The 21,883-nt window shown below is 36.5% G+C and overlaps 1 protein-coding gene across 1 annotated transcript in view; it reads left to right on the top strand.

Moving 5' to 3' along the window:
* Positions 1-21,883, top strand: part of srgap1a (SLIT-ROBO Rho GTPase activating protein 1a) — a 132,131-nt gene that overhangs the window by 21,408 nt on the left and 88,840 nt on the right. Inside the window, 1 exon segment of the mRNA XM_048168700.1 lies at positions 13,510-13,705. Within this exon segment, the coding sequence (XP_048024657.1) occupies positions 13,510-13,705 (196 nt within the window).

Below are 21,883 nucleotides of genomic sequence, written 5' to 3'. Positions count from 1 at the left end.
TTAATCGCGATTAATCGTTTGCAAAATAAAAGTCTGTGCTTACGTAATATATGTGTGAGTTCTGTGTATAATAATTATGTATATATAAATACATGCACATACATGTATAAATTTAAGAAATATATACATGTATAAATACATATACATATTTATATATATTTTATATTACATATAAATATAATATTTTTATACATAAATATATATTTTTTTCTTAAATATATACATGTATGTGCATGTGTGTATATATATGTGTGTGTGTGTATATATATATATATATATATATATATATATATATATATATATATATATATATATATATATATATATATATATATATATATATATATATATATATATATATATAATTATTATACACTGAACACACACATATATTACGTAACACACTTTTATTTTGCAAACGATTAATCGCGATTAATCATTGTGCAGCCCTAAAAATGAACTCCAACCCAAGAGATAGGTACCCTTGCATACTTTTATTAATATATGGTATTTTTTATTATACTATGGCAAATGAACATGTTAATGAAATAGTACTATATATAATTTAATACCATCACTAAACCATGATAGTGCCAAATAACTTTTTAGGGAAGTCATAATTTTTTTTTTTTTTTTCTCTCAGATTACAGATAAAAAAGAGAAAGCATCTAGCATAAAGCACACAATTGCTCTTAATTAAGTCACTTAGATTTACTTAGGCATAGATTACTTTAATCTGTGAGTGTTTCCTGTACAATAGAATGCCTGCTTATTACATTAAATGCAAATGTCACAGCGGGGTCCAGCAGGAGCACTCAGGGTGTTATGAAGATGGACCAGGTAATATAATCTATAATAAGTGAGATTCATGGCTTTTATATTAGAACAGATTTGCTGCTTTGACAAAAAGTCCATTAGTTTGCCAGCATGGAACATTTGACCTGTCCCGCAAGCCTTGATCTGATTAGTGGCAGTTGGCCTTTTTGTAGTAAATGGCACATAGACAGATTAGGTTTAGTGATTGTTGGTGTTATTTATCACCTTTGTGAGGTTGCTAAAGACCAGGTTATGTGAAAGAGTCAGTCATGGACGGCAGACAGGGACTCCGGAAGACTATCCAATCAGTGAAGTGTACTTTACTGTATCACTAATACGAGGGACCCCTCGGATTTCTGTCAGTATATTGGATCTTAAAGTACCTCCTGCTGTCTATGCCATTAATGTTAATGAAACATAATAATTGTTGTTTAATATAATTATTTGAGAACTTTTTTCCTTTTTTTTTTTTTTTTTTTTTTTTACCTCAGTTAACCTAGTATTAGTTTCGGTTGTGGAATTTTGATATCATAGCAACCTTATTTTCAGCAAAATATAATTGGTATACATTGTTATTGTGAAAAATAATTACACTTAAGATTTTAATCATATCGCCCACATAATTTTAAATAATCGTAATTAAATATAGACCAAAATATCATGATTATGATTTTTACCATAATCGAGCAGCCCATGGATTCCATGGATTCCAGCTTTAAGACTGCAATGCCTCCTGCCTTTCAGTTGTAAGTCCCCCCTGGTGTCATTGTCAGGGCTGTCAGGCCGGGCTGAGCCTCTTTGGCCTGAGTGGTCTAACTCTCTGTGGACTCCTCTCAGTGGGCAGTCAGCCAGGAGACCAGAGCCCACTGGGGACTGCTAACATTTTCTGACGGAACATCCTCATGTTTACTGGACAATGAAGTAGCATGACAGGTAAACCTACTGTGACCTGTCAGCTGACTGATTTGTCTGACCTTGTGACCCTTAAAACCTGGAATAAACTACATAGCATTTAAAACACTATGCATCGTAGACTTACCGACTTTGTAAATTGTTATAAAGAAAAATTTGCATTAGCAGAAAGTTGAGTCAGTTCTGCAATGCACATCTCGAGACAAGTTTAGTAACTTTCTGCCCTGCATTGTTTTGTTTTGTTTTTTAAGTTATGACTTGCTTTTATTTTAGCGATGCACAATACATCAGTACCATGTAATTTATTGGCCAGTAGGTAAATCATAAAGGTCAGTGTTGAATAAATATAACAGCAAATATTAGATATTTTATTGTTCATTTCCTCTTTTTTTAAACATATAGATTACCCTTGTCATCATTAAACACTAAAAGTTAATCTTTAAAAACTCTAATATATAAAAACACTGTTAAATGTAATCTTTAGCAAATCTCCAAACTGATATCTATTCTGATTTCTCTCTTCCATCTTGTTTTAGTTTTTGTGCCCCAACCACTCACTTAAAGGGATAGTTCACCCAAAAATGAAAATGATCCCATAACTTACTCGCCCACAAGCCATCCTTGGTATATATGACTATCTTCTTTCAGATGAACACAATCCGAGTTATATTAAAAAAATATTCTGGCTCTTCCAGGATTTATAATGGTAGTGAATGGAGCTCAATATTTTGAAGCCCAAAAAAGCGCATCCGTCCATCATAAAAATAATCTATACAGCTTCAGGGGGTTAATAAAGGCCTTCTGAAGAGTGAAATACTTTTATGAATGTTTTATTTTTTTTTATTTTTTTTCAAAATCTCTTTTTTTTAATATAATTCCAATTTGTGTTCATCTGAAAGAAGATAGTCATATAAACCTAGAATGTCTTGAGGTTGAGAAAATCATGGGATCATTTTCATTTTTGGGTGAACTATGCCTTTAAATGATGCATCGCAGTGATGTGAATTGTCTAGTCATCATTTCTACGCTTCGAAAAGTTTGTAAATGGTCAAAGTCCGTACTAGCTTGTGTAATGAATTATTCATTTTTTTTATTCTGCAAAGCACATATAGATCAGACATTTTGGCAATCAGCCTTCTTCAGTGAGTCAATTTAATTTTTCATTAAGAAGACGCACGCAAGTATTGCTAATTTCACTCATCTACCCAAAAAATGGTTGAGCGCAGTGATTCTTTTTTTTTTAAATTGTCAGTCGAAAATTGCTTTACAACACTCAACCAGTATACAAAGTACTGTATAACTTGACATTTCTCTTCAGAAATCATGTTAAAGGGCCTTTAGTTCAACTGTCCGTCACGGTTTATGGTCTGTGAAGCCTGTCAGTGCGGTTCAGTGTATTAATGGATGGGATAAACCGCATATGTCGGCTGATGAGGGATGAGTTCTGCAGGTGTGTCCTACAGATCCTTACAGTTGTATGTAGAACATTAGACCGTGCAGATGTGTTTAGAATGAACCGTCCAGGTGTTTGTGTGTGGGATTGAAGTGCCTCACGTGTGGTCCGTGAGGCCCTGTCAGGCTGTTCTAGTGGGCCCCCCAAGCACTGAATACAGTTTCTTGAATAGAGTCGTCACTTCAAACAATACACTGCAGGGCATTTGGAGTCGCTGCTGCATTTTTACAACGATCATTGAAGTTCAGAAGATTCATTTGTCATTTTTGACATGAACAATTCGTTTGATCTCTGATTGCGAGAAGGTATGAACCATCTGAGGTAAACATGATGTAGTGTTTGTAATGCTTATTGACCTCTTAGATGTCGGGAAAAGCCCCATCTAATTACAGGAGAAGATCTGTCGGCATTCCACACGTTTCCAAGGGCCTTGCTCCAAATGTGGCATGTCCTGGCTGCTCCCTCAAAGTTACTTTAGTTTTTGCAAGGGAGAGGGAATGAAACGTTATCCTCGGTTCTCTTTTTCAGACTCTTCTCGTTGCCATTTTCCAAACAAAGGAACAAAGTGAATCCAAGGAGCATACAGTGTCATCTTGCAACATAGTGGTACTTTCTTCTAGAAAAAAAAAAATGTGTGAGAGTGAGTAGTCCTTTTCCAGTATGAAACTGTAGTCTGAAAGCGTGTATTGAGTTTCTTGTGATGCTCGTCCCCTCCCCCGAGGGCAGTCGAAGCAGCTGGGACGGCCTGGATATGAATCGCTGAAAGAAGCGCCAGTCTTTGCTCACTATAGTTGTACATTTCTGCACCTGATGCAAGAGTTTTTCTCCTTTTTGGTTCCTTTTTTTCTCTCTGTCTCTCTCTTTGTTGATATTTGAACCTTTATAAAGACATCTTTTTTTTTTACCCTAAGCAAATCTCTTAGCCTTATTGTGGCCCTTTATGTTAAAATAAACTATTTAAGTATTTCTATGAATAAAAATAAAATATACATAAATTATATATATATAATATAAGGAATTTTGTCGGGAAATGTGATACGTGATTGGCCAACATGTCTTTCAAGTTTCCAGCTCAAACAGATATCAGACAGCAGCTGAATAAACAACCTTTCCCTTCATAATATAATTATAAATCTCACATTTCTACTGCTCCATGTCTTTATTTTGGTTGGGTTTGAATGATGACTCTCATGGGCCGTCGTGATTATGCTCAGTGATTGATGTTTTACACATATCTGCCTGGAGTGGACCTGTCTGCTCTAGTTGGGAGGTTCTGTAGAAACCATCTGAGCAGCTAGTGAGTGACTATGGGTGAAATTGTTAACTTCTGTCTTTTAATTTTTTATTTTTGGGACTTTTGGGTGACAATGTCAATTTATTTAAACTTTCTCACTATTATCTGTTGTTATTTTTTTACTTTTAAAGGTGCAGTAAGCAATTTCTGAAAAACGCTGTTGAAAATTTAAAGGTGCCCTAGATTCAAAATTTGAATTTACCTTGGCATAGTTGAATAACAAGAGTTCAGTACATGGAAAAGACATACATTGAGTTTCAAACTCCATTGCTTTCTCTTTCTTATTTAAATCTCATTTGTTTAAAAGACTTCCGGAAAACGCACGGATCTCAACATAACATCGACTGTTACGTAACAGTCGGGGTGTACGCCCCAATATTTGCATATGCCAGCCCATGTTCCCAACATTATGAAAGGCATTAGACAAGTGCAGCCAGTAACGTCTGAATCTGCACAGGTGAATCAACAGACTAGGTAAGCAAGAACAACAGCGAAAATGTCAGATTTCACGGAAAATGTCACGGAGCACTATCAAACTCATTCAGAATCAAATATAAACATCAAAATAAATACTTTACTCACATAATTCGAAGCATGCATACAGCATGCATGACGAACATCTTGTAAAGATCCATTTGAGGGTTATATTAGCTGTGTGAACTTTGTAAATGTGCTGTAATATAATCGACAGCTCGTGTGGCAGGGAGCACGCGAATTAAAGGGGTGGTGCGCTGAAAAAATCAGTGCATAGTTAATGATGCCCCAAAATGGGCAGTTAAAAAAATTAATTTAAAAAAATCTATGGGGTATTTTGAGCTGAAACTTCACAGACACATTCAGGGGACACCTTAGACTTATATTACATCTTGTGAAAAAGCATTCTTGGGCACCTTTAAATCAACACACAATTTTGTGAATATATGCTACATGTCTGTTTTGTGTGTGTGCTGAAAAAATGTAAAAATATTGTGTTTGTACATAGTCCTGGCTGTGTAAATACTAAATAGGACAAAAAACAAAGTGGATTTGACCGATCCATGCAGCACCAAAACACTCTTGTAGCCAATCGGCAATAGGGGGCATATACACTCATGATGAGGGAGGAGGAGGAGTGAGCAAGAAAAGAAAGGGAGAGGGCTGAGAAATTACCAAAGAGGAAAAGGTCCAGGTTAATATAATTGTCAGGCAAGAGCTTTAGGACCCACGTTAATATTGGAGAAGCCTGTGTGGCATAGTGTTTTCATTTTTTTGGGGGGGCGGAGCAATGAAGGGAGGGGTATAGTTTTCAAATATATACAGTTTTTCAGAAATTGCTTACTACACTTTAAGGGTGGAAACAGACTTCCAGAATTTTGGGAAACCTGTTTGGAAATGGTTTGCAGTTCCTTTTCATGCCACAAGGAACTGAATTACACAGCTAAAGCTTTATTTATAAGGTTTCAAGTCAACATGAAATCAAAAATAATTTTTTATAAATGATTTATCCATGCATTCATTTGCCCTCATAATTTTTAAAACTTCCCCTCCCTCTTGCAGCAACATCTCTTCTTTTCTCTAATGATGTGTTTGCCGGCAAGATGAGATCACAAGGCAATAGCAAAACACAATGATCTAATCAATGCCCGATGGACAAAATCAAGTCCCACCTTGCTTTTTTTTTCTTGTTCAGTAGGGAAGAAATGACTATTGCAAGCAACTTCTGTTTCATGCCGACTTTAAAGCGGAACTCAGTAAGATTTGCGAAGCTCCCCCTATAGGTTCCTTCAGTGAATCACACTGTCGTAAATACTCCAAGCGCTGCTCTGGACTACAACGACTACAACGCTCACCAGCACAGTAGTTTTGCAAATACAGTACAAGAAATCTCGATGGAGGTGGGTCATTTTCGAAATTGTCTTATAAAGTCATAATATATTGTTTTTGAATTACCGTAAAGCATTTTGTCACTCTCGCGTGAACGTGAACATGATGCGAGATTGTTTCGGGTCGGTGCAGCTCAACTTGCAAGTGCTGTTTTCTAGCGTAGACGTGCCAGAGGGGGTTAGTGCACGCCTCAAACACACCACTACAAGTCAATTAACCATCGTAAGGACTTAGAAAACTATTTATGAAGGTAAAAAAAGTTACTTAGTTCTGCTTTAAGTGGTTGTCTGTCCATTAAAATTGTTTGAGTTTATGATCCAGTTTATCCCTAAATCTTTGGGTTTTTGTCCTGGTTCAGGTTTTCAAAAATGTCCAAAATGAATAACTGATCTGAGATTTTTCTAATTTAAGATTGATTTATTTCTTATTTTTTATATATATTTTTTGCTATTCTTGGCCCTGTGTGTTAAAATATGGTGCCAAAACTGGATTAGACTCCCTACTAAACTCATTTATTTGTCTTGAATAATTAACTTTCTAATATTTATTCAGTTTTGGCTAACCACGTTGTTGAGAATTTTGATACTTTCTAAGTAGTTTTACTGGCAGCTGTGCTTGGCCTCAGTCTAAAAAAGGAATCCCCAAATACCGAGTTAGTTTCCATGGATGTGCTATTCATATGTGTTTAAAATTTGAGGAGAGCAGTGAGTAAGTGGAGGAGTTTAAGGTCAGAGGAGTTCAGGCAGTAAGGTGTAATTTAGTCCTGTTGAAGGCCAGAACAGGAAGGAACTGCTTCTCAGTAGGTCAGTAGACCACAGTCTGACCAGACTGTGAAGGCATATACAAAGACTGCCTAGGGGCCAGTCTTTCCTGTTTATCTGTGAGTTTGTGTATGCAAGCTTCCAGACTATCTCAGGAAATGGTAATGAGCTAATAGCTGGACGCAGTCCTCTGAGGTTCAGAATTGCTGCTGAGTCTGAGGAAGACTTACAGACAGATAAAACAACATGTGCACCACATGTTCATGTTGCCACCAAGTGAAATGGCTTTAGAGAGTAGAACCACATGCAGGGCTGGCTGGTTGATTAATAGCGCAGATTTTTACTTGCCCATGCTTGCCTTGAGTTTGACCACAGGTTCTTTATTCTTTACTTCAATGTAATGATCTCTGAGCCACTTCATTATCACGCTTGCCTTGTTGACATGCTGAAAAATGCACAGGTCATCACCAAATTGTTCATGAATCATTGAGAGAAGTTGCTCTTGCAGGAAGTTTTGATATTCTTTATTTGTGCCAGTGTTTTTGGGCAGAATTGTGAGAGAGCTCCTCAGGAGGAGACAGTCCTGGTGCATGCTGGATACTCTGGGACGTCCTGAAGCCCTATTTACTGTAGTTGAGCCTTTCTCCTTGAAGTTCTTTATAATCTTGTAAGTGGTTCTTTCAGGTGCAATATTCTTTGCAGCAATTTCCTTGCATTTTGATGCAAAGCAATGATGGCTGTACATCTTTCTTTGGAAGTAACCATTGCTAACACAAGAACACAATAATTGGAAGCACTTCTTCCCTCCTTTTATAGCAATCAGTTTGCTCTTATAATACAGAACCAGAATGACAGTGATTTCACCCGTCTAGTACTTGTTCACACTCTTTCACATGTGCTGATGATATGATCAGTGAAATGATGTTTGCTAGTCACTTTGTGTCAGAGCCAAAAAACAGTGAAATTTGGGTTTTTGTGATTTAAAGTTCTTTTTTCTTTTTCTTTTCTTTTTTTGCAACAGAGCTTGGCATTATTTAAAATGCATCTGATCGCACAGCACAATAATCTAACAATGTGAAGCAGAAAACTTTGGGAAACAATTTAAGTCGCTGCCAGTGCTTTTTGCCATGGATGTAGATGTTTTCTGACACTATAAATATGATCTTTATGCAACTAGGCTAAATTACAGGAGATGCGAAATATCTTATTTTCCCCCTGTGGATTATCATAGTTCAGTCATACTATGAGAGTGTTGTATGACATTTTGCCTGAGTCTGTAATATCAAGCAGAAGATAAATGTTAGTTTCATACAGCAAATACAGAAAGGATTCTGTCTGACATTCTTTATTTCATTTGGATCATGCAAACACGTACATCTTGGTAGAAGGTTACACTTTTTTTCTCATTGACGTATTTGAAATGGAAATTTGAAACTTTGGTAACTAACTTTTTTGCTTGGTTGAGTGAGTACTGCTATACTTGGGTGAATCTTATGAAATCTGTCAAGAATATGTCAAGAATATGTCAACACATGCTACCACAAACTCTTCTTTTTTTCAAAATAATGTCACCTTAAAATTGTCCTAAAAAAGACAATATGCTTCAAAATTCCTTCAAGCAGAAAATAATATTTATTTTGCAATTGCTTTTTTATTTTACTCATTTTTTTAATAAATACCTAATTAAACTGGCATATAACAAGAGTTTGGCTCATGTTTTTCCTAACTTCTGTCATGAAATCATTCTAAGTCTGTATTTATTCTGTTAGGCCTTGGTTTGTGAACAGAAAGGTTCACAGGACGCCGCCTTGTTTATGTAAAAAGATGTCTTGTTAGTTGTAGAATACAGACTCGCTGCTCTTTGAGCTGTCAATAGTGAGTAGACTTTCCCTGATGCACTGGAGATGGTAAAAATCAATCTGGCCATAGGCGATCACATTGCACACATTGCTCCTTAGCATTGGCGCAAAGCCGAATGACTGACGTCTTCCAGCTGTGCTGAACTGTATGAAAACAGGATATTCCCCCAGCCACTGCCCACCTGTCTACCTGTCTTCTAAGAAACAAGTTATGGGTATAAAAGGGAATTTTTGTACGAGGCCGGGTATAGCTGTGATTCTGATTACTTACTACCATGATTATTTATTGAGAACTTGGTCTTTCATGTGTTGAAGTGCACATAGTTACAGTGCACATTAGTGGTGTTCAGATAAGATGGATCAATAACACAGTTATGGCATTTTTATTAAAACAAAGAAATAACTGCATGTACAAGGATGTTGTTTAAGTAGTTTTCAAATGCAGTATACAGAAGCATGTCATACAGCAGGCATGTCGCACTGCAATGCTTGACATGTCATTTCAATTACCCAAATACTTAGTTTGGCACCTTACTTTGGTAATTGAGCAAACTTGATGGTTTGGAAAGTATTCCCCATGCCGAGTTGTTAAGCAGATGGCAGTTCTGGATAACCCAGTGCATTAACACAAGTCTCCTGACAAATGTTGCTATTTCAGGTAGTGCTGATGAGATCGTCTGCATGCAGGATTCTAGTACAGTATGTCCCACATAGCTTTTGGCTCAGACTGTATGAGGAAAAAGTGCAGCATGCTGCTGTTATTGGTATATGAGAATATTGAAGCCGTCATGATAGTATAGATATTATGATGTTGCTCATTTAGTTGCCCCAATTCCCATTATCGTAATGTAAAAAAAATTAATACTGTGAAAAAATAGTGTTTAGATTGTAACATTTTTCATTTTTGTAACATTCAAGCATTTTTGCCCCATAAAATTCAATTGTAAGTTGATTTCTAAAAAATGTTTTTTGTTTGTTTTTGTTTTTACAAGCTGAGAGACTAGTTGAAATTTTTGTGGTAATAAATAGCCAAAACAGTACTTGCATCTTTCATTAATAAATTCATATGATGTCTACTCTGTCTGAAATCTTCTGTTCTGGGTCTTTGCAGTAATTTCTTTCTTTTACCGTACTACAATGCAGGTCCTAAAAGGTTCAAAAATGGTTGCAGTTATCTCTAAATGGATCCAGGCCCTGTTGTTTGCTCACATATTTTCCTGCACTTAAGGAATAGCATGCAATCTCTGATAAAGACTCATCCCAGCCATTAGCTATCTTAGCAACCCACCTGCGAGTGCTGAAATTGTTGAATCTAAGTTTAGAGACAGAAAGCGGAAAGCTGATTCACTTGGATTCCACATTCAGGTCTTGTTTGTGCAGTATCAGACGGCTCACAGGTGCTCACATCTATCTCTCTGTTTGAAGTGGATCACAGGGGCTTTGATCATACACACGGTCTCGCACATGCTTGAGCACACTGACTCCATGCAGATGTTTACCATACACATGACCTCACAAGGGCCAGGAATGCTCTTTGTAATCACAGAGGGTCACTCGATACTGGCGACGAAGGAAAGCTGAGCGCAGAAAGTTTTATATTGCTCTTGGAATCTCTTTGAATGTCTTTGTGGTAATGGTGTATTGTGGATTATGTAATGGATTCTTAATCAGCGGGTTATTAGTGACATGTTGGAGAACAAAAAATGTAATAAGTGGCCCTTATGAAAAAAATAGATAAAAATTGACCGAAGTCTTCCAGACAGACAGGCATGGAGATACAGTTTTTAAGCGTGTGTGAATGTGTTTATCTTGGGTATCTACTACAATTCTTAATTTTTTTTCTGGATAAATTTATAGCGTGTCATTAAAAATCAGCTATGAGAAGTTGTGCTACAGAATAACCATCAAAACACCAATTTAAAGGTCACCTATTAAGTGCAAAATCCATTTTTACATGGTGTTTGGACATAAATGTGTGTTGGCAGTGTGTGAACACAACCACTCTACAATGATAAATCCACCCATTCCTTTTTTTTAATCCCCATTAAATCCAAAGCAGTCTCATCAGACATGCCGTTTTGATTCGCTGAGCAATGTGACGTCACACTGATCAGGCCCCGCCCACGGTCGCTCACTGCCAGTCCTGCATTACCATAGTTTCCGCCCTCAGCGAGTTGTACACTGTCCGCCATTTTCTCCACACTCGAGCAGCTTTACCGACAACAATGTCTCATGAGCAATTCTGTTGTTCTGTTGTTGGATGTAAGGCTTGTCTTTACTAATAGTGGATAAAAGCAAGATGACAACGTAATTTAATTAAAGGTACCATCGAACTTGAAAATTGAATTTACCTCGGCATAGTTGAATAACAAGAGTTCAGTACATATAAATGACATACAGTGAGTCTCAAACTCCATTGTTTCCTCCTTCTTATGTAAATCTCATTTGTTTAAAAGACCTCCCAGGCAAATCAACATAACACCGACTGTTACGTAACAGTCGGGATCATTAATATGTAGGCCCCAATATTTGCATATGCCAGCCCATGATCGAGGCATTACACAAGGGCAGGACGTCTGGATCTGTGCACAGCTGAATCATCAGACAAGGTAAGCAAGCAAGGACAACAGCGAAAAATGGCAAATGGAGCGATAATAACTGACATGATCCATGATTACATGATATTTTTAGTGATATTTGTAAATTGTCTTTCTAAATGTTTCGTTAGCATGTTGCTAATATACTGTTAAATGTGGTTAAAGTTACCATTGTTTATTACTGTATTTATGGAGACAAGAGCCGTCGCTATTTTCATTTTTAAACACTTGCAGTCTGTATAATTCATAAACACAACTTCATTTTTTATAAATCTCTCCAACAGTGTAGCATTAGCCGTTAGCCACGGAGCACTATCAAACTCATTCAGAATCAATGTAAACATCCAAATAAACACCATACTTATGCGATTAGACATGCTGCATGATGAACACTTTGTAAAGATCCATTTTGAGGGTTATATTAGCTGTGTGAACTTTGTTTATGCAGTGATAGAGTCGAGAGCTCGGGAGGGGGCGAAGAGCGCGCAATTTAAAGGGGCCGCAGCCTGAATCGGCGCATTTCTAATTATGCCTCAAAATAGGCAGTTAAAAAAATTAATTAAAAAAAATCTATGGGGTATTTTGAGCTGCAACTTCACAGACACATTCAGGGGACACCTTAGACTTATATTACATCTTGTAAAAAAAAAATGTTCGATGGCACCTTTAAACTAAACTATACCTGTTCTATCTCCATGCAGCATATATTCTCTGGCTCTTTGGGCATCATTGTCTGACTCCGGTTCAAACAGAACACCATTACTGACAGTTTCTGACATTTGCAGTGCTTGAGATTGTCCTGTTTGTTGCATGAGCTCTTGTTTGTTCAAATGAGCTGCTGGTACGCTCTGTTCTTGAAAGGGGGCCGGGAGCAGCAGCTCATTTGCATTTAAAGGGACCCACACAAAAACGGTGTGTTTTTGCTCACCCCCTAAAACTGGCTATTTTTAACATGCTATAAAAATGATCTGTGGGGTATTTGGAGCTAAAACTTCACATAAACACCCCTTTAAAAAGGGGCATAATAGGTGCCCTTTTACACAAAGCCGCTGCCACAAATCTTGAATGTAAACAAATAAATAAATATTGATACAGCGTTTTTGAGAATCGATGCAGTATCTTCAAACATAATATCACAATATTCACTGTTATCAATATAATCTTGCACCCCTATAATCTACACTTCATGTTTAAACTTGAATGCTTTTTCTTGCCATTTCTTTTCTTTAATACAGTCAGACAGGCTATTGATATGATTATTTGAGGGCTCACCCGGGCTATAATTACCATAATTTTGTTGAAATATTTGTGCTTTTAGAGCATCTGGTTATTGTGTAACTTGTCAAATTGGACTTTGTGGTTCAGATACCACATTTATGAAAAATACATTAAACATGTTGGGCCACTTGAGGTCTGAGAGAGGAAGTCTGAATGTATATTATGGTATGGAGCTACTGAGCCTCCACAGTGAGCTGCAAATTTAATGAGCTCCATTTTAAATGACAAGGGGGCAATCACATGAGGAAACCGGAGGTAATTTGGGCAAAAAAAAATGCTTGTTAAATGAAGTGGAGTGCCTACATGGCTGTACGAGCTGTACTCACATTGGCTTTAGAGAGCCATTAGGTTAGTTTCTGGGACAGTTCCTCATTCTGGCTGTAATGAAATGCAGCACAAGGGCATTACCTGCTCCACCTGATGAGCTTGGATTACTGTAGTATTGCTGATACTGCACAATGAAACTAGCTCAGGGCAAATCTGGATGGTTTATTTACAGAAGATACATTGCTGGCCATTTTTTTAAATTTTAGTCTGACTTCGCTGAGCTGCTAGCAAGAGGTCTCCAAAGAACTTTTGAAGTGTGCAATGAAACTGTGATGATTTGCCTTCACTCCGTTCATGATTCCTGTTGAGAGACTCTTACAACGAACAATGTTTGGTTGTGTTTGTTCAGAGATTCGAGCCCAACTGGTGGAACAGCAGAAATGTCTGGAGCAGCAGACAGACATGAGGGTCCAGCTCCTTCAGGACCTCCAGGACTTCTTCCGCAAGAAGTCAGAGATCGAGATGGAGTACTCACGGAACCTGGAGAAGCTTGCCGAGCGCTTCATGGCCAAGACCAGGAGCACCAAGGACCACCAGCAATATAAGTGAGTGTGTTGCCTTACTGGTGACTCTTTTCTGGTTTGAATCTTTCCGTCCCAGATCTTTAACCACTGATCCACAGCATCATTATTATTATCTAAAATGTTTTGAACATTTTGACTTCTGCTAAATTGCTATGTGTGCTTTGTGCCATATATGAACTATTTTCAAATGATGCATACATATTAAGAACTGAAGAACTTTTTGTACCTTTTAATAAGGATTAATCTATATGTAATTATACAGCAAAGACTGTGTGTGTTATTTTACATTTGATTACTTCATTCAATTTCTGTATATTTCCTAACTGAAAATTACCGTTAGACCCACCTGAAAATCTTAAAGCACTTTTTTTTTTTTTTTTTTTTTTTTGACGGGGCCAGTAAATAAAATTAATGGCTAAATCAAGACTTCAGTAGCAGTAGTACTGGACTTCATTCATAGAACCTAGTAAAAAGGTGCCATTAAACAAATATTTAAAATATACCATCTTGTATATGTTGTTTTTACATTAATTCAGTGTGAAATTATACAAATAAAAATATGATTTTTAATTAGTTTTTATCAGTTGACAGCTCTAAAATATATGAATGATGAATCCATTTCAAATAGGTTATTATCCCATATATTTTGAATTATGTATATCATTTATATATAGTTTTCATATTATTTTTATATTTATATGTTATTATTGTATAATATAAAAATCCCATCATCATAATGATTAAGAAATAATCATTATAGGCTTCTTGATATTGTAGATTTTACATCAAAATATATACATCTATCAATGAGCCTATAGTGAGTCTTTTTCTTAACCATTATTATTACTATCCCTTGTAACATCTTTTCCTTTTGATTTATTCTCAGTGTAGTGCAGTATTGAGACACCGAACATTATGAAATGTTGAAAGGATCATGGTCTCGTTATGCCAGCAGAGTCACTGGCTGGAGAAGGCAGTCTACATCTACATAATGTTGGTACAGAAACCACCAGTACAACTCAAAATATTGAGTGTGTTTGCTTTTCACTTCTGTAAATAGACCAAATGCTGGTTTAAGAGCCCTAAATGAGTCCAGCAGCTGTGTGCACAACTGGAGGCACTGGAGAATCTCATCATGGCACTTGTGGTTTATGTGGCCTGTTGGTTTGAGAGAAGTATAAGATACTTGACACAACTCACTACCATATTCTGAAATTAAAGATGCCAAAATCTCCTTTTTTCTTCTTTTTTTTTTTTTTTTTAAATACCTGACAGAGTATTAACAGATGCAGAAGTAAAGAAGGGTACACAGTACAGTGTGAGGTTATTGGTGAAGGTCTGCGTTTTTGTCTTTGAGAGATTAAAAAACTATAAACTAAACTAGGTTGGACAGCCATTTCTAAAGCCAGTTTAGCTCAGCTGTGTTTGTTGAATGAATTAACATCAGAATGAGCTTGCAGATTTGTCTGTAATTAACTGGGATATCCACATCCCAGAGTTGTTAGTCAGAACGGCTCATTTAAAAAGCATTTCGATTCATTTTACCAGGTCTTTCAGCTAAATTTGGACTCTTCTGTAACCACAGGGCTTCAGCAAAGAGGTCCACACCATTGCCGCTGTGATCGTATCCCAATTTGTTCCGTCGTCCAGAGGTCTGGCCCGATGTCTGACCAATGGCGTCGAGATGAGGCCAGCTGAGCCAAAGTGGAGGGTGTGTTTTACCCCTTTTGTTGAAGTTGGCCTGATATATGCAGTCAGCAGAATTCTGCAAAACCAGCGAGACGAAAGATTAAGTGACTGTTTGTCAAGAAACACAGTTTACTCTACCTTGTTTACTCTTGTAGTCAGAGAATCAATCTTCTCAACAGCACTAGGAGCATCTCAGGTGACTCTCAGTGCAAAGTGTGATGGATTGGGCCTGGAAGTTGGATATCAGATAAATGTGGTCACATTACCATGCATAGCTAGTGTATTTATGGATTTGGTTAGTTCCTAACCAAAATTATCCATGTTTTGTACTGAAAAACTTATGACTTTTGTAGAGGATTGTGGATAGAAAAAAGTAATAACATCGAATTGACCACAGGATCTAATTCAACTACAAATTAAGTGCTAGGGTGATAAATTAGCCATTTTAGAGAATATTGTACCGCCCCATAACCATTTCTGCTTGACCAAGAGAAGCGATAGCTCCCTTGTGCCAGTTTCAATCTACCAGCAGCCTTGACACTACATTATACACAATTTACACTCACTTTTATTCTGCAAGCACGCATTAAATATATCAAACATATTAGACTTTTACATTGTTACAACAAATTCTATTCAAATACGTTCTGTTTGAACATTCTGTTCATCAAAGAATCCTGAAAAAAAACATATCACAGTTTCCACAAAAATATTACAACTGCACAACATCGGTAATATAAGAAATAGTGTTGTCAAAACTACCGACCGCTTATCAAGTCGGTACTGAAATTTTAAAAATGCGACGCTTTGAACGCTGTTGAGCGGATTTGTAAACACCTCTGATAGGCAATTGTTCATGCGCTCATCAGATATGTCTGTGATTGGCTACAATGATCAACGCTTCAAAAACATGTTGTAAATAGACATCAGTGACGCTCTTCACCGAGTCCTTACACAGATACACACGGGAACGTTTGAAAGCAGCCGTCTATTAGCGGACTGGTCAAATGTTCCCTGCTTTTAAAAGCTCCCGGTTCCGCTTTCAAAACGCTTTCAAATTCAAACACTTCTGTGTGCTTTCAAACGCTCCCCTGTGTTGATCATTGTAGCCGATAACAGTCATATCTGATGAGCATATGAACACAAAGGCTAATCAGAGATGTTTACGAATCCGCTCAACAGCGCTCAAAGCATTTCAGTACCGATTTGGTATCGCGGTTGGTAGTTTTGACAACACTAATAAGAAATGTTACACCAAATCAGCATATTAGAATGATTTCTGAAGGATCATGTGACACTGAAGACTGGAGTAATGATGCTAAAAATTCAGCTTTGCCATCTCAGAAATAAATTACATTTTAAAATATATTAAAATAGAAAACATTTATTGTAAATTTTAAAAATAGTTCACAAATTTTTGTTGTAAAATTTGTTTTTTTGCTCAAATAAATGCAGCCTTGTTAGACACTTCTTTCAAAAAATATTAAAAAAAAATGATTTTTGAGAAAGTTTTTTGAGTGAATTTCCAGTAAATATTGAATGAAAAAAGTTTGACTTCATTTCATGTGTCAATTCCTGTAATTTAACAGTTGTAGGCTATATTTCAGCATTCGCACCACCCTCTAGTTATTGATGTCAGTCATGACCACTCCACTAGTTTCTGTCCACACTTGTGCACATTTACAAGGCAGGGTATTTGTGAGCTGTGTAATTAAACTTCTCCCAGATGACACTGTTGTCGTGGTGACTAATCGACTTAGTTTAGTGCGCGTGTTTGTTGAGCTAAGAAGCATAACATACAGTTTGCCCAGGGAGGGGTGCTGGACTCAAGATGGGAATTATTTAATTATGTTCATCATCCAGCTGCCACTCCTTGGACACCGGATTTCCTTTTGATTACTTGTCTTTTCACAGATACCTTTTAGACAAATAAACTTTCCTCAAGGACACATTTCCTGTATAGGAAACACTACCTATTTTTTAGGGTACAGTAGGTTTGAATCTGTCTTTGGTTACACACCTACAATGAAATGCAATGCACTTCATATAAGGCATTATGATTATATGCTATGCCCCTGTAAGTTTGTTCGGTTTTAGTTGTCTGCATGATTGCACCTTCACTCACATTCATTTTGATGACCTTGCTGTTGGCTGCCAAACCCTCAGTGAAGCGCTCTAGTTTGCTCTGGCATTTCACAATCGATGAGCTGTCAATATAATGTTTGCGATCTGCAGGATCTTTACACCAACAACGAATGAAGTTCCTCTGGCTACAGTGTTGATGTAGTTACTGCATCGGTTGTAGTCGCGGTGTGTTTATGCCACTGGTGATTATAGATAAGCAAGTGTAATTCATTTGGGTAATTGCCACCAATGTAGTTATATAGACTTGCTTACACCTGGGAACCGGCACATTGGTATTGCTGTCTTAGAAAATTTTAATGGGATTTCTAATGGGTTTTCAGGGGCAATTAGACTTATTTAAATCCTCATAAATTCATAATTCACAAATTTATGTTTAAATGCTTCAGTTAATTAGGGCTGATGATTAATCACATACAAAATAAAAGTTTGAGTTTGCCTAATATATGTATGAGTACTGTGTGTAATTAATATGTATATATAAATTCACACAAATTAATGTATATATTTAAGAGAAATGTTATTTATGTACAAAATATTTTTATTTATTTAATATAAAATATATAAAAATATATTTCTCAAATATATACATGAATGTCTTTGTATTTATATATACATAATAATTGCACACAGTACACCCACATATATTAGGCAAATTCAGACTTTTATTTTGTATATGATTAATCGTGATTAATCGTTTGACAGCCCTACAATTAATTTTTTTTTTATTTAGACATATTTCATCATTCATTTTTATATCATTCCCTAAAAATTATTTTATATAGCTTTAATTTACTAAAACTGAAATAAATGAACAATAATTTTAGTCCTTGAACTTATTTTATTTCATAGTTGCCTAGGCAACTTTTCTGATTTTTGCTACCTTTTAAAGTATTTTTTAAAACTAATATTTATATTTGTTTTATTTCTACTTTATTTTAATTAATGACAAATATATAACAATTACAGCGCTGTTCGGTGTGAACATTTGTTATATGGAAAAGTGTGAAGATTCTTTAAAGTATCAAATTTTTGGTTCCACAGAAGAAAGTTAATCATGAGGGTTTGGAATGACAATAGAGTAAGTAAATAATGATGAAATAATGAAGGTTTTGATGCACCTTCTTTCATTCCAGTTCATCTTCACTCTCTGGAGTAATTTAAAATGTGTAAAAGTGTTCAATTACTTGAGATGATCGAGTCATATTTCTCTTTTGCCATAATTTCTGTGAGCTTTTTTATTGGCTGTTTTCTCTTCTCAGCTTATTTTGAAGTTTTATGATCAAATTCTGCTCTGTGAACTTGAAGTGATTTGGAAGCACCGAGATGTGAGCTGTGCAGTGGAGTGCAGTAGAGAGGTGGCCGCTGTATAGCCCTTTGGAGGGCGAGGTGGGCACTTTGAGGCCAGTTGTTATTTAATCTTGTCTGAGCAGTACTGCTGATTTACTGCAGCCTTTAATGTTGCAGCTGGCTCTCTGCTCTCTACTCAGCAGTACTGGCTGCTTTTGTATCAGTTCAGATTAGTCACGTGCTTTTCTAAATTAACTCATCATGTCTTTTGATTACCCAGTGTGACAACTTCCTCTCCAGTTATCATCACTCCTATTCCCACCATGGCTTTGAGCTAATAGACTCTACAACTCAAATGAATTCCTGTGATGGAGCTGTAATGTAAATGGTTGCAGCCTGTTACAATCCGGGCTTCCCATGGACTTGACCTTGAGGACACATGCTCCATTTCCCTTAGAGCTTCCTCAACTATTGCCTCTGCAGTCACACTAAACTTTCATTCATGCAGTATACATTTAATATGTTTTATAAATTGAAATACATTATTGATTTCTTATTTTATAAATTTTATGAAATAACATAAATGTATATGTTATGAAATTAACATCTTTTAAATATTTTATTTTGATATAGTATGAAGCAGGGCTGCCCCCTAATAGTCGACTAAATGTTAGTCAACGAGAAGAGTCTTAAAGGGAAAGTTCACACAAAAATGAAAATTATCTTATGATTTACTCACCCTGAAGCCATCCTAGGTGTATATGACTGTCTTCTTTCAGACGAACACAATCAGAGATATATTTAAAAATATCCTTAGTCCTCCAAGGTTTATAATGGTTGTGAATGGTGGGCTGCATTTTGAAGTCAAAAATAATGCATCCATCCATAAAAAAATAATCCATACGACTCCATTGGGTTAATAAAAGCTTTCTGAAGTGATGCGGTTTTGTAAGAAAAATATCCATATTTAAAACTTTAAAAATTCAAATAACTAGCTTCCGGCGGATGACGTACGCAGAATGTGCAAGTCGATTTGGACGGAAGAGCAACCTTTAACCCGGACGCAATGACGAACGCGGAGGTGCAGAGTAGAGAGCAAACCAAAACACCGTTCACGAATTAGAAGTCTAAAACGAGAAGACCTTTATATTTGTCACTGGTCAACCATTGGCGACTAGTATTGACTGACTACTAAATTAACGACTACTATTGGACGAGGAAAATCTTTAGTGGGGGGCAACCCTAGTATGAAGTTTTTGTATAGATTTCACACCATTACTTCTATGTTTGGGTTTGTGAGGTAGACCAAGTTCTCTCTTAATCTCCACTCATGCCCGCCATGCACGTATTGGTCTTATGACTTTAATATTGTTGCCTTTTTATTCATGCATTTCAGTGCTGAGGAAGCAAAAGCTATTTTTGCTGCTATATGAATCCGAATCATGTGTACACTTCCTGACAACTCAGCTTGACTGTGTTGAATCATACAGGACATTTAGTGGATGATTCTTTATACACAGTACACACAGACCTGAATGCATGCTCTAGAGGCTGAGGCGGTCTTGTGAATGGATTTACAGTAATTGCAGACTGACAGAAAGCGCGCAGACTCCCATAATTCTCCCTGCGATGTGAATCCCTGGCGTGTTCGTATTGCGACCATGCATCTTTAGGCTTTTGGCTCAGTTAGATTATCCATTTGATCCAGTCTCGCATAGATGACTGATCCTCCAACCCTGGCTGTCTAAACAAGTCAGCTACTCTAAGGAATGTCTATCATCTTCATGGATTTAGTTTGTTTCCTGTTTTTGAAGAACACTGTTAAGGTCAAAAACTCATCTGGTGCGGATACATTATATTTCCTTCACCTGCAGTGATGAAATGCGTTGCCTGTTTTGCAGGGAGGGTAGTGGAGGGAAATGGAGCTGAAAAATACTTCCTTACTTACATCCAAATCTCTATCAGCTGCCAATGTCACCTCCTCCTCGAATGCAACATTTTCTTTTTTTTTTTAGACTTGATATAACAAGCATTGCTATTACTATTTCTAACTTTATAAATATCTTTACTGTCACTTTTGATCAATTTAATGCATCCTTGCTGAATAAAAGTATTAATTTCTTTAAAAAAATCTTACTGACACTGAACTTTTAATTTTCAACTACACTGTAAAAAAGAATTGTTGGTTTAACTTAAAGTAAGTTACCTGGTTGCCTTAATTTTTTGTTCATTGAAATTAAAAATTTGAGTTAATACAATGAAGGCGATTGGTAATATTACAGGTGCTGGTCATATAATTAGAATATCATGAAAAAGTTCATTTTTTTATTGTAAATTATTTTTAAAAATGAAACTTTCATATATTCTAGATTCCCTACATGTAAAGTAAAACATTTCAAAAGTTTTTTTTTTTTTTTTTAATTCTGATGATTTAGATTGATTAGAGCGTACAGCTCATGAAAGTCCAAAATCCAGCATCTCAAAATATTAGAATATTTCCTAATATCAATCAAAAAATGGATTTTCAAAACAGAAATTTCAAGTTCCTTAAAGTATGTTCATTTGTACACTCAATGGCATGGAAGTGATCAGCCTGTGGCACTGCTGAGGCACTATTGAGCCTTCAGATCATCTGTATATTGTTGGATCGACTGTTTCTCATCTTTCTCTTGAAAATATCCCATAGATTCAGGGGTCAGGCATGTTGGCTGGCCAATAAAACACAGTAATATCATGGTCCGCAAACCACTTGGAAGTGGTTTTTGCACTGTGGGCAGGTGCTAAAGTCCTGCTAGAAATGGAAATGAGCATCTCCATAAAGCTTGTCAGCAGATGGAAGCATAAAGTGCTCCAAAATCTCCTGGAAGATGGCTGCATTGACTTTGCACTTGATAAAACACAATGGACCAACACCAGCAGATGTCACAGCCCCCCAAATCATTACTAACTTCAGAAACTTCCCACTAGACTTCAAGCAGCTTGGATTCTGTGCCTCTCCAGTCTTCCTTCAGACTCTGGGACCATGATTTCAACATGAAATGCAAAATTTACTTTTATCTGAAAAGAGGACTTTCGACC

Source organism: Megalobrama amblycephala, linkage group LG19, assembly GCF_018812025.1.
Source record: "Megalobrama amblycephala isolate DHTTF-2021 linkage group LG19, ASM1881202v1, whole genome shotgun sequence".
Taxonomy (NCBI): domain Eukaryota; kingdom Metazoa; phylum Chordata; class Actinopteri; order Cypriniformes; family Xenocyprididae; genus Megalobrama; species Megalobrama amblycephala.
Note: the sequence above shows the minus strand (reverse complement) of the source record. Positions and strands in the feature narration are given on the sequence as shown.